This window comes from Pistacia vera, unplaced genomic scaffold (assembly GCF_008641045.1).
Source record: "Pistacia vera cultivar Batoury unplaced genomic scaffold, PisVer_v2 Contig1009, whole genome shotgun sequence".
In the NCBI taxonomy this organism is placed as follows: domain Eukaryota; kingdom Viridiplantae; phylum Streptophyta; class Magnoliopsida; order Sapindales; family Anacardiaceae; genus Pistacia; species Pistacia vera.
The window spans coordinates 554326-567748 of record NW_022195038.1 but is presented as its reverse complement, the minus strand read 5'-3'; the positions used below and the strand labels follow the sequence as shown (position 1 = coordinate 567748).

Genomic DNA, 13423 nt, shown 5'->3' with positions numbered 1-13423 from the left:
ATGTAGTGAATAAAATCAGATTAATGGGAGAAGAGATGACATATAAAAGGATAGTGGAGAAAGTCCTAGTTAATCTACCCGAGAGGTTTGAATCCAAGATATCCTCACTTGAGGATTCTAAGGACTTGTCACAAATCAATTTAGTTTATGCCTTGCAAGCTCAAGAGCAAAGGAGATTGTTGAGGCAAGAAGACTCGGGTGAGGGTGCAATGGTGGCAAGATTCAAAGGCAAACCAAGTCAGGGTGGAAGCGAGAGGCCTATGGGAGAAAAGAAACGAAAGGAGAAGATGGCCAACCAGTGGAGCAAACCCAGTGGAATGAGAGAACTTCCACCATGTGCTCACTGCAAGAAGAAGGGTCATGCTAAAAAAAAGGTGCTGGTTTAGACCTAACATCCAATGTAGAGCATGCAAACAATATGGTCACATTAAGAAGGTGTGCAAAAACAAACCGCATCAGTCAACACAGCAAGCACAAATTGTTAAGGACTAGCAGCCAAACTCAGATTCTGAGCACCTGTTTGTGGCTTCGTGCTGTCCAATTCAAGCCCACAATGATGCTTGGTTGATCGACAGTGCTATACTCATCAAATGATAGCATACCTGGAGGACTTTGTCAACTTGGACAAGTCATACTATTCCAAAGTTAAAGTTGCAAATGGAGAGTTTGTGGTTGTCAAAGGGAGAGGAGACATTGTTGCACAAACAAGTTCAAGTATCAAACTTATCCCTAATGTTTTGTATGTGCCTAATATAAGCCATAACTTGCTGAGTGTTGGACAAATGTTAGAAAGAAAGTATGGCCTGCACTTCTAGGATCAGTTTTGCACAATCCTGGACAGTGAAGGCAATGAGTGAATGAGGGTTAGAATAATGGGAAAAAGCTTCCCTATTAGGCTGAAAAAACTAGAACCATAAGCCTATGTTGTTGATGTGGATGAGTCAGAATTATGGCATAAAAGATTAGGCCATTTCAATTATCAGGGCCTTAGGGAAATTCAGACCAAAGAATTGGTCTGTAACCTGCCTGAAATTGCAGAAACCAAAACTGTATGTGCTATATGTCAGCTTGGTAAGATGAGTAGATTACCATTCCCTGCAAACAAAGCCTGGAGAGATGTTAAGAAGCTCTAGCTTATCCACACAGATGTGTGTGGACCTATGCAAACACCATCCCTAAATGGAAGCAAATATTTTATCTTATTCATTGATGACTACTCCCGGATGAGCTGGGTTTACTTTTTGAAATAGAAAAGTGAAGTTGCAACTATGTTTGAAAGCTTTAAACTGCAGGTGGAAAACCAAACTGGATTAAGCATCAAAACTGTTAAGAGTGATAATGGGAGTGAGTATACCTCCACTAAGTTTGAAACAATTTGCAGGCAAGCTGGAATTGTGCACCAGTTTAGCAGTCCTTATACTCCACAGCAAAATGGAGTCGGTGAGAGAAAGAATAGGACTGTCATGGAGATGGCCAGGTGCATGGTTGGTGAGAAGAAGCTGCCCAAATCCTTTTGGGCAGAAGTTATAAACACAGGGGTCTATTTGCTTAATAGACTCCCTACTAAGGCCTTAACTAATCAAACACCCTATGAGGCCTAGTATGGAGTGAAACCTTCGGTTAGAAATCTGAAAATCTTTAGGAGTGTATGCTATGCACTCATTCCAGCAGTTAAAAGAAGCAAGCTGGATAAGAAGGCTATGACAGGGATCTTTATAGGTTATAGTGAGTAGTCCAAGGCCTATAGAGTCTATGTTCCAGCAACCAAGAAAATTAACATCCCTAGAGATATGAAGGTAGATGAAAGAGGGTTCTAGAATTGGAAGAAAAATGAGGTTGAAGAAGACTCAATAGGGCAGATTATAAACACTACAACAGGTAGATTTGATGATCCAGAAGAGGCAGATTTAGATAATGATTTTCCAGTCAGGGGTACGAGGTCTCTGGCAGAGGTTTATGAGAGATGCAATGCAGCCTTGCTTGAACCAGCCAATTTCAAGGAGGCTACTAGGTCATAGGTATGGAGGAATGCAATGGAAGAGGAGATAAAAATGATTGAAAAGAATGGTACATGGGAATTGGTTGACAGACCAGCAACTAAAAGAGTAATTCAAGTAAAATGGATTTACAAAAAGAAGCTAAGGCCTGATGGATTAGTGTACAAATATAAACCAAGATTGGTTGTCAAGGGGTTTGCTCAACAATTTGGAGTAGACTTCTCGGATACATTTGCACCCGTGGCTAGGCATGATACAATTAGGCTTCTCCTTGCCTTGGCAACCCAATTTGAGTGGAGAATCTATCAACTAGATGTCAAATCTGCCTTCCTAAATGGTTGGCTCAATGAGGAAATCTATGTGGAGCAACTGAAGGGATATGAAGTGGAAAGGCAAGAGCATAAAGTCTATTTGCTGAGGAAGGCACTATATGGCCTGAAACAGGCCCCTAGAGCCTGGTATAGTAGAATTAATGAGTATTTGGTCAGCTTGGTACATGCAAGGAGTGCAAATGAACATACACTATATGTGAGAAGGTTGGAAAGTGAATTCACTATAGTGTCATGTTGATGACTTACTCATCATGGGAAGCAGCTCAACTCAACTTGAGGAGTTTAAATGGCCATGCACAATGAATTTGAGATGACTGATCTTGAGGAAATGTCCTATTTTCTTGGAATGGAGATCTATCGAAGTCACCATGGCATATTTGTTAATCAAAGGAGGTTTGACAATGAAATTCTGCATAAGTTTGACATGGACAGATGCAAACCAGTGGACACTCCACTGGTTGTAAATTTGAAGCTGAGCAAGGATGATGGGGCTAAGAAAGTTGATGAGAAAATGTATAGAAGTATGTTTGGTTGCCTACTGTACTTGATTGCCATTAGACCAGACTTGATGTTTGCAACCAGTGTTCTCTCTAGATTCATGACCAACCCGAGTGAAATCCATCTCAAGGCAGCCAAGAGGGTACTGAGGTATGTTAAGGGAAGTGTTGAGCTTGGAGTATGGTTCAAGAAGACTGAAAACTTGCAACTTATTGGGTACTCAGAACGGTTATTGGGCTAGAAGCATTGATGATATGAGGAGTACATCAGGTTATGTTTTCTTCTTAAATTCGGGAGCCATATGCCGGCATTCCAAGAAGCAAGACACCATTGCTCAGTCCATGGCAGAAGCAGAATACATTTCTGCTGCTGTTGCAGTAAACTAGGCTATATGGCTAAGGAAAATTATGCAGGATTTGAGGCAAATTCAAGAAGAACCGTGATATTTTGTGACAATCAGTCGGCTGTTGCAATGGCAAAGAATCCCATCTTACACGGGAGAACAAAACACATCAAAATCAAATTCCATGGTGTGAGAGAAGCAGAGAATAATGGTGAAGTGAAATTAGTCCACTGCAAGGGTGAAGAAGAAATTGCGGATGTTATGACCAATGGTCTACCTAAAACCAAGTTTGAGAATTTGAGACTTAGACTTGGTGTTTCCAGCAAGATTATCAAGGAGGAGTGATGAAATTGGTGATAACCTGCTGGAAATGGGACAAAATCTGACTGATGGCTTAAGTTGTATTTTGGTGCCAGACTTTCTATTTTTGTTTTGTTAGGCTACAGTAGTTGTGCAACAGATATTAGGCCAGTCATGTTAAGTTTATATGACATGTTTTGTTGAGATTAAGACTTGATTTGGTATATGTATTGGTTGAAATTCAAATGTAATATTTTAATGCATTCCAGTAGGTAAAACAGTGGAACTTCTTTGTATATATGTTTATGTTCAATGAATGAAAGGGCAGAGAGAAACACTTTCAATTCTTGCTGTCTCTTTCCATTGCAAACTCTCTGATCATCTCTTCATCTGAACCAACAAGAACAAGTTCCAATTCACAGTTAAGGGTGCCATTTCAAGAATGATTTTTGATCACTTACAACCATTCCCAACTGACAAGTGCTCGATCTAGTGGCTAAAGTGCAATTTACAATAAAAAGCTACATGTTATTCAATACAATGGTTATAGTACGTCAACCAAAACCCTATCCAAATTGTCGAATATATTCTTATGAATCTGGGCACCACCTATTTGATCTAGCTACTAGATTGCAGGGTTACCACCTATTTGATCTAGCTACTAGATTGCAGGGTTTATCATACGAACTATTTGCCTTGACGTTTTCTTCTGCAAATTTCAAGATGGAGTGGATATACATTGATTCATGTACTGGATTAAAAGAATAAATATACATTGTGATTCAAGTATAGAGTCATCTAACTTGTTGCTTTGAGACTTCAAAAGTTTTATGTGGTCCTCATGCAGCTTGATTTTCAGGCCTAGCATTTGTGGATCATCTTGAAGTCTCTACAAAGATTAGGATAGAGCAAAGCATAAGTCATTTGATCATTTTGTTTCAAATTGGACGTACTATTAAGAAAAACATATAAAACATAAAATTAGAACATACTAAAACATAATGCATCTAGCTATATCCTAAGTCAAAAGTGTAAACAAAATATGCTTTTTCTTTTAGAAAGAAAGTAAATGAAATTTTAAACTAGTTCCAAGATTTTCTTTTCCAAACAACCTGAGAATGGTAAAAGATAGCTTCTGCTTGTGGATTTCCTCCTTTTTGCATTCCAACTACAGAAGTTTCCTTTTGATCCACTTGCACTGATGCTAATGACTCTTGGATAGACAAAGCATTTGTTTGAATTGACAGCTGCAAATGAGAGGGACAATCATGGCTTTGCAACCATCAATTTACAGCAAAAAACATTACAGATGGAAATTACTGGTACATGCGCAGGATTTGACTTTCTCCTAGACTCTGCCACATATTTTCCATCCAAAACAAAGCAACAAGAAAACNATGCTTTTTCTTTTAGAAAGAAAGTAAAATAAAATTTGAAGCTAGTTCCAAGATATCTTTTTTTTTTTTTTTTTCCAAACAACCTGAGAATGGTAAAAGATAGTTTCTGCTCGTGGATTTCCTCCATTTTGCATTCCAACTACAGAAGTTTCCTTTTGATCCACTTCCACTGATGCTGATGAATCTTGGATAGACAAATCATTTATTTGAATTGACAGCTGCAAATGAGAGGGACAATCATGGCTTTGCAAACATCAATTTACAGCAAAAAACATTACAAATGGAAATTACTGGTACATGCACAGGATTTGACTTTCTCCTTGACTCTGCCACATATTTTCCATCCAAAACAAAGCAACAAGGAAACCAGAAAACAGGAAAATATAACAGGCTAGGTAGTTCCTGTTTTATTACATTTCAACATTAGTTTTGCAATAATGCATGAATCTTTCAAAGATGCACTAGTCTAAAACACACAGCCCCAAAGATGCCCTCTTCCAAAAAGAGAACTATATAAACTTTTGCAATCAAGGAATAGCTCGTCTACATCCAAACAAACTGACGCTACTACTTTTCAGTACTACCAAGATTTCAAGGAAAAAAAAAAAAAAAAGTGATATTTTCAACATCATAAATTATAATAAAAATTGAGATTGTCAAAATTATATTTCTAATTTTTTTAGCTTAAAATTATTTGCTACTAGCATTGGTATAGGAAGGTAAAAACTTCCAAGGTTTACGATATTCACAAAAAAGTTTCTCACATCAAAAACCTTTTTACGTCCTTCACTAGCTAGACTTGCATAGAAGCATCACAAAAGAAAATTTAAAAGAAAACTCATTAAAGTAATTCAATTCCTCACTGAAAGGACTAACACGCTTGACATAATAATTCAAGTTTGACCACGCAACATTCATGAGCAAAGAACTAAAAAAGGATCTCCGCGAATAGCAAGAACAATTTGCAATCAAGCATTGAACTTCCAAGCAAGATGTATTATCAATATCTGACAATTTATTAGTAAAGACTTGTAACCTCCTAGTTTCTCGGACATCATAAAACAATTTCTAATAGCAATTCTAGCCAACAATTAAGTTAGTTTAGCAGGTTGAAACTCTATGAGTTGTAAAAGAGACCTTGGAATGAAATCTCGCCCACAACAGGGTTCCAGCGGCTTTATTAGAATCTGCCCTGTTGTTTCCTCCTCACTTTGAAGGTTGAAATGGTCCTCATTCTCAGTCTTAGGTCCACTTGAAGAATGATACTTGCCAAGAATAACTGATAGAAAGCTTATCAGAAAAAAAAAACAAGTACAAAAACAAAGATCAAAGTGTGTCATACAAAACTAAAACGAGTCAAAACCTCAAAATACTTCAAAATTTGAAGTCAATGAAAGATTTTCTCCAAGTAAATAGATTTCACCTGAATTCCATAATCCCTTATACCTTCCCTTTTTTGATGCATAAACTGTGTGACTAAGTTTACCATCTAGATTTTCAATAAAACATTACATGATATAGTAGTTACATTTAAGGGTGCCATTTCACGAATCTTTTTTTATCACTAACAACCATTCCCAGGTGACAAGTGCTCGATCTAGTGGCTAAAGTGCAATTTACAATAGAAAGCTACATGTTATACAATACAATGGTTATAGTACGTCAACCAAAACCCTATCCAAATTGTCGAATCTATTCTTATGAATCTGGGCACCACCTATTTGATCTAGCTGCTAGATTGGAGGGTTTATCATACGAACTATTTGCCTTGATATTTTCTGCTGCAAATTTCAAGATGGAGTTGATGTACATTGATTCATGTACTGGATTAACAGAATAAATATACCTTGTGATTCAAGTACAGAGTCATCTAACTTGTTGCTTTGGGACTTCAAAAGTTTTATGTGGTCCTCATGCAGCTTGATTTTCAGGCCTAGCATTTGTAGATCATCTTGAAGTCTCTACAAAGATTAGGATAGAGCAAAGCATATGTCATTTGATCATTATGTTTCAAAGTTGGACGTACTATTAAGAAAACATATAAAACATAAAATTAGAACATACTAAAACATAATGCATCTAGCTATATCCTTAGTTGGAAGTGTAAACAAAAAATGCTTTTTCTTTTAGAAAGAAAGTAAAATAAAATTTGAAGCTAGTTCCAAGATATCTTTTTTTTTTTTTTTTTTCCAAACAACAGAATGGTAAAAGATAGTTTCTGCTCGTGGATTTCCTCCATTTTGCATTCCAATACAGAAGTTTCCTTTTGACCACTTCCACTGATGCTGTGAATCTTGTAGACAAATCATTTATTTGAATTGACAGCTGCAAATGAGAGGGACAATCATGGCTTTGCAAACATCAATTTACAGCAAAAACATTACAAATGGAAATTACTGGTACAAGCACAGGATTTGACTTTTCCTTGACTCTGCCACATATTTTCCATCCACAAACACAAGCAACAAGGAACAGAAAACAGGAAAATATAACAGGCTAGGTAGTTCCTGTTTATACATTTCACATTAGTTTTGCAATAATGCATGAATCTTTCAAAGATGCACTAGTCTAAAAACACAGCCCCAAAGATGCCTCTTCCAAAAAGGAACTATATAAACTTTTGCAATCAAGGAATAGCTCGTCTACATCCAAACAAACTGACGCTACTACTTTTCAACTACCAAGATTTCAGGAAAAAAAAAAAAAAAAAGTGATATTTTCAACATCATAAATTATAATAAAATGAGATTGTCAAAATTATATTTCTAATTTTTTTAGTTAAATTATTGTACTAGCATTGGTATAGGAAGGTAAAAACTCAAGGTTTACGATATTCACAAAAAAGTTTCTCACATCAAAAACCTTTTACAGTCCTCACTCATGACTTGCATAGAAGCACAAAAGAAAATTTAAAAGAAAACTCATTAAAGTAATTCAATTCACTGAAAGGACTAACACCTTGAATAATAATTCAAGTTTGACCACGCAACATTCATGAGCAAAGAACTAAAAAGGATCTCCGCGAATAGCAAGAACAATTTGCAATCAAGCATTGAACTTCCAAGCAAGATGTATTGACAATTTATTAGTAAAACTTGTAAGTTCCTAGTTTCTCGGATCATAAAACAACTTAACAGCAATTCTAGCCAACAATTAAGTTAGTTTAGCAGGTTGAAACTCTAGGGTTGTAAAAAGGCATTGGAAACAATCTCGCCCACAACAGGGTTCCAAGCTTTATATATTTGTAGTTTTTTTTTTCTTAAAAAGAATAAAAATTCCAAGCATTTACAAATCAGTACTCCTTTTTTTTTTTTTTTTTTTTTTTAAACTTCTCTATAAATGTTGTGGGTTTCAGAAAAATCAAATTCTTAGATTAAACAACACTCTAGCTTGTTCTGTGTAGTTAAAAAGACTCCAACATTGAATCTTTATGTTCTTAGCATTATAAAACCTTTCCTTCGATACAATTAACGATTGTAACATTTAACTTTTCATGATCAATAAAATTATCCACAAGAAGCAAAATCTAAAGATTGTTCCTGGTTAAATTAAAAAGTCAAACGTTTTTCCTCTTTAGCTAGACATATAAAACCAAAAGCTACAAAGTAATGAGTGACTAAGAATTTTCCATCAACCAATACATCCTTGAAATTACAATACACAACTAAAATATGAGATTAGCATTAAGCTTTTAATATGTTATTGTTTCGCTGGACTAATATTAGGCATTAGTAATAAAAGAATATCATTATCTTTTTCGTCCTTGCAAGTAAATATCCAAAACAAAAAAAATGCAATTAGATAAAGACACATATCACTTTTTCCATATCCAGCCATTACTTTCATGAGGCCACTAAGGTCAACACATCCATAACTGTCCACCTATGTTTACAAACTTTTTCAAGACATTTAGATCATGTAGTAGACAAAAGTGGTAAACTCCAAATGCAATAGAACAATTATAGTATTAGCTTATCATGCATAAGCTGTTAGATAAACAAAACAGGCTGATGCACATCATATTGTCATATAAGGGAACAAGAATTTGATTAACTCTTTGAACATTTTAACATTACTAATTTAGACATACATACTTTTAGATGGGCCTTTAGGGTGTCTTTGTTACATTATATTGCACAGCATTAAAACTTTAATATTACATGACCCAGTTCTAAAGACATGTCTTACCTCACAATGCAATCCATGTATATTTATGTGAAATTGACAACCTAATGCTTTTCGTTAGAGTAGGACAAAGTTTGTATTGGTAACCTTAGAATTGACAATTACCTGTCTTTCGTCATAGTGTGATGGAGATGTTAAGTCTAAGATACGTGTATCAACCTTATAATACATGCACTATTTATGTAGGACTTACACAACAGAGAATTAAATTTATTGTAGAATGTTTTTTAATTTATAGTTCATACTTTGCTGTCTTTCATAAGAGTAAGATGAAAATGCAAACTTTGGACACATGTATGGACCCCATAATACATGCACCATTTAAGTAGAATTTACACAATGACAATGAATGAACCTACGATAGAACTATGAGTCTAAATTCACTACTAGAAAAACCCATTTTCTTGACGGGTAATAACCGTCAAGAAGGGAGTTTCTTGACAGTTCTTCATCCGTCATTGAAGCCAGTGTCAAGAAAGGGTGGTGACCGTTTTCGAACTGTCAAGAATTTCTTGACAGTTATAACTCGTTAAGGATTTGGCCAAAATTTAACCAATCCCTGACAATCTTTAAACTGTGAAGAGATTTTAACAAGAAAAAAAAATTAATTTAATAATAATAATAATAATAATAGTCAAATTTTATTAACAATAATTTTCCATCCTTGATAGTTTTAAATCTGTCAAGGATTTTTTTATAAATATTTTTATATTTTAATTAGTTTATTTTCCTAATTATTACCAATTAAATAATGCAATAATGCAATGAAATTATTCATAATATTCCTCAACCAAAACAACAATTATCACAATTCAACAATAAATTTAGACACTCAATAATCTTTCAATCAATTTATTAAAAGAAATTGAACAATAGTATATATACATGAATAAAAGACCCATGGCATTAGGGCATCAATAATTAAAAGTTTGATACATTTTTTGCATCTCCCTCTTCATCACTTAAAGGCTGGGCATCAAAGGTATTCAACACAACCTACACACCTCAAATATAGAAAATAAAATTGTTTTCTTGAGCTATAAACATTGTAGTATTAAAAGAAATTGAATTAATTATCTAAAAAGCAACGAAAGAGAGAAAAGGGCAAGTACTTTGCCACGAGAGAGCACGGTAGAATTGAGGGAGCAATGCTAGGCTTCTCTGCAACCTGAGAAATGTATATTACAAATACTGAGAAAGAAACAATGGAGCAAAAGAAATCTATTCAATACATAATGCCAAAGAACTCAACAAGGCACAAGAAGCAAAGAAAAGATAAATCAATACTGCTAGTTATTTAGGATAGCCAAAGAACTTAAAGCAAAGACATAATGCGGAACTCAACAAGCAATCAATAAGGCAACCCAAAGTTTGAATGTCAAGACAAAAAGTGCCATCAAACACAGAATCAATGTAACAACAAAATGGACACCTCTTCTTCTAGGGCTCCAGACACAAATAAATTTATTTAACTGTGAAAACATACCCCATGGGAACTCCTTGTTGCGAATGTGGAAATATGGGTACAGTTGCAAATCATTTTGATAATTTGAGCTTACAATTTGGCATATTGAACTTAGTATTCAGAATGAATTAGCAAGCATATAAACCACAAGCATAAGCATATAAACCACAAGCATTAATCAAATATTTCCATAGATAAGACCTTCCCAATAGAGATTAGACCATGCAAACAGAGATTCTAACCAGAGACATGTACATGCATTCACATACACACGTGACCTTTTTAAAAAAATATATATATGAACATACATATGATTTTAAAAGGCTCAGTGACAAAAAGATATAACTCATTAAACAACAATGATTAAAATAAAAGAAAAAAAAAATATTACCACTAAGCTTGGGCGTCAATCACTTTATCCTCTACATCATTAGTTGCTTCCACTCCCTCAACATTCTCCACAGGCGGCTGTGCCTTCTCATCCTCACGCAAGGGCTCTTCCACATAATCATTCTCAAATGCATCTGGTGGAACCTCATAGATCCTCATTTGTGGCTTAGACGGATCCTTAACAAGCATATACTTCCCCTCATTCAACTTCATGTACAAATCCACAATGCCCCACAGATTTGCAGTACTCAAATTAATCTGGGTAGCAAAATCCCGAGGCTTATACCCCATAACAGCCAATATTACATGGTTACAATAATCATGTGGGTGAACCCTCGAAACATATCCCAATTTCATCAGATCAGCACTTTCCAACAAAGCTTGTGTTGTCCACTTTGCCAACTTATTTGCGTTGTTCTTCAACTCAGTGGCTAAAACAGCATCCCTCTGAGTCTCTAACTTCTGCCTCCAATCAGCACCAGAATATTTTGAATCAAACTCATTAAGCGCATTCAATGTAAAAAATGACCTCTGATTGTTAACATCCACAACACTGTACCTCACACAAAGCAACAAGATGCATATCATCACCAAGCTTCCACCTCCTATATTATAAGAAACCGAAGCCACCTCCTCTCCTATACCTATAAGCCACTGAAGCCACATCCTCTCCTAGCAAACAGGTTCGGCTCATCAAAGATTAACTCGTTCCCATCTCTCACCAAAACTTGCTGTGAAAAGTTTTGATTAATATAGGCAGCCTCAACACCCAAAGAATATGCCGAGTTAATATCATCTTTAGCTTCAGACAACGGTTCTTGAGAAGTCTCATGCACTGATAATAAATCTAACTGTGACCCATCTCTTTTATCAAAAAATAATTTATTGCCAAGTCATTGAATTACAATATCCCACGAACAAATTGACCTGGGTGCGCACATAAGCGTAGCTAAAATGGCATCGGTGGCAAAAAGAGTAGCCTTATCTTCATTAGCTAGTCTCCGAATCACTGGATCATCAGTTGTAGTCACCTTGAAGAAATTCCTATACTTGAATCTCTCCAGTCTACGCTCATTCTTTGGTGTCACGTGATCATACGACCTATCGTAGTACTCAAGAGATCCACAAAGCAGCAAATCTTTAGGCTCCGACAAACTAAACGACAATTTGGAGAAAGTAAAAAATGAAATTTGATCAAGCATGTTCCATTCGGGTTGAATATCAATCGACGACTTGAAAATTGCGGCTTCGTGACGCGGCTGGTTCACATTCGAGCGAATTGGTTTCACAAGAAAGTCAACTGCACCTTTTGACAAACACTTAAAGACTATGCCCATAGAATCTTGAGATGATATCACTGCAAACATAGCTCATCAAATGTCATTGTAATCAATGCAGTAAATCAGAAATATTCTTGAGAGAATGAACCTTACATTTCATGATAATCAATATGGAAAAGAGCAGTAACATGATGCTTACTTATTACACGAATGTTCCTTCTTGTTTTGTGCATCAAAATTTTGAACAACATATGGAAGTTGAAACGTCGCCGGCGACAGCAGCGGATTCCGGCGACAGCGACCGATGACGAAAATGCTCCAAAACTTTGTGAGAGGTAGATCATGTCACAAGGAGTCCAAATATGTGACCTGAGAGACGAAACGACATCAAAAAGTCAGAGAAATTATGCCGGGAATGTGAAGAGTCACAACGGTGAAATTGCTTTACCCGGCGAGATTTTGAGTCAACCAAGCTTGGTGAAGCTGGATCTGACCTTAGGGAGTATGGGCCGGCCCCTGGGATGTCTAGAAGTCGTAGGAAAATAGAGGAAAGTCGCTGGAAAGAGGTCTAGGCCATTTTTGTTGTAGTGTATGGAGAACGAAAATGGGAAAATAATTTCGGGTGAGACAATGAAAAATGGGCTAATGAAAAATGAGTGGGAAACTTTTTTTCTAGTGGTAAATTTTGTCTTAATGAAACTTTTGATGGGCGGGGAACTTTTGCCTTACTAAAATTTTTAATTTTTGTTTTTTCAATTTAATCCTTAATCGTCAAGGATTGAGACTACACTGTCAAAAAAAAGAATTCGTACAATTTATTTTTGACCAAATTCTTGACAGTTAATTACTGTCAAGAATCATAAAAAAGGGTCATGGATTATTTCAAATTAGGGTCATGGATTATTTCAAATTCTTGACAGTTTATAAACTGTCAAGAATCTATCAAGAATTATAATTCTTGACAATTTTTTAGGACAGTCAAGAAAATCTGTCAACTCATTCTGTTAAGAAAGAGGTTTTTCTAGTAGTGTTATTACTATTACTAAACATGGACCTGAGTCACCTGTAAAAGCAATAAGATATGAAAAAGGGGTTCTGGCCTCAATGCAAGACCAGTCCATGTATTGGTTTATTTATATAGCTCAGGTTGTTACAATGATAAGATACATTTGAAATAAGCAACAGATATCAAGTACAAGATATGCGGAAGCAGAGTTTAAAATGGAATCAAGTTGT

At 35.6% G+C, this 13423-nt stretch overlaps 1 protein-coding gene and 1 pseudogene across 2 annotated transcripts; both read right to left on the bottom strand.

The window, feature by feature from the left end:
- Positions 1–4299: 4299 nt before the first annotated feature.
- LOC116105189 (protein DEFECTIVE IN MERISTEM SILENCING 3-like) lies at positions 4300–6858 on the bottom strand. 2 transcript variants are annotated; one of them, XR_004124051.1, is made up of 4 exons: positions 6714–6858; positions 6005–6146; positions 4583–4717; positions 4309–4359 (listed from the first exon to the last, which is right to left on the bottom strand). XR_004124051.1 is itself a non-coding variant. In XM_031391648.1 (3 exons), the coding sequence occupies exons 1-3, from the start codon at positions 6805–6807 to the stop codon at positions 4332–4334; spliced, it is 264 nt and encodes an 87-aa protein (XP_031247508.1). In that variant the 5' UTR covers positions 6808–6858; the 3' UTR covers positions 4300–4331. The 2 variants fall into 2 exon arrangements, 1 of the variants encoding a protein (XP_031247508.1); XM_031391648.1 differs by lacking the exon at positions 4583–4717 and having other exon boundaries at positions 4300–4359.
- A 3064-nt stretch (positions 6859–9922) lies between these two features.
- On the bottom strand, positions 9923–12818 carry LOC116106247 (annotated as a pseudogene).
- Between the last annotated feature and the right edge of the window lie 605 nt (positions 12819–13423).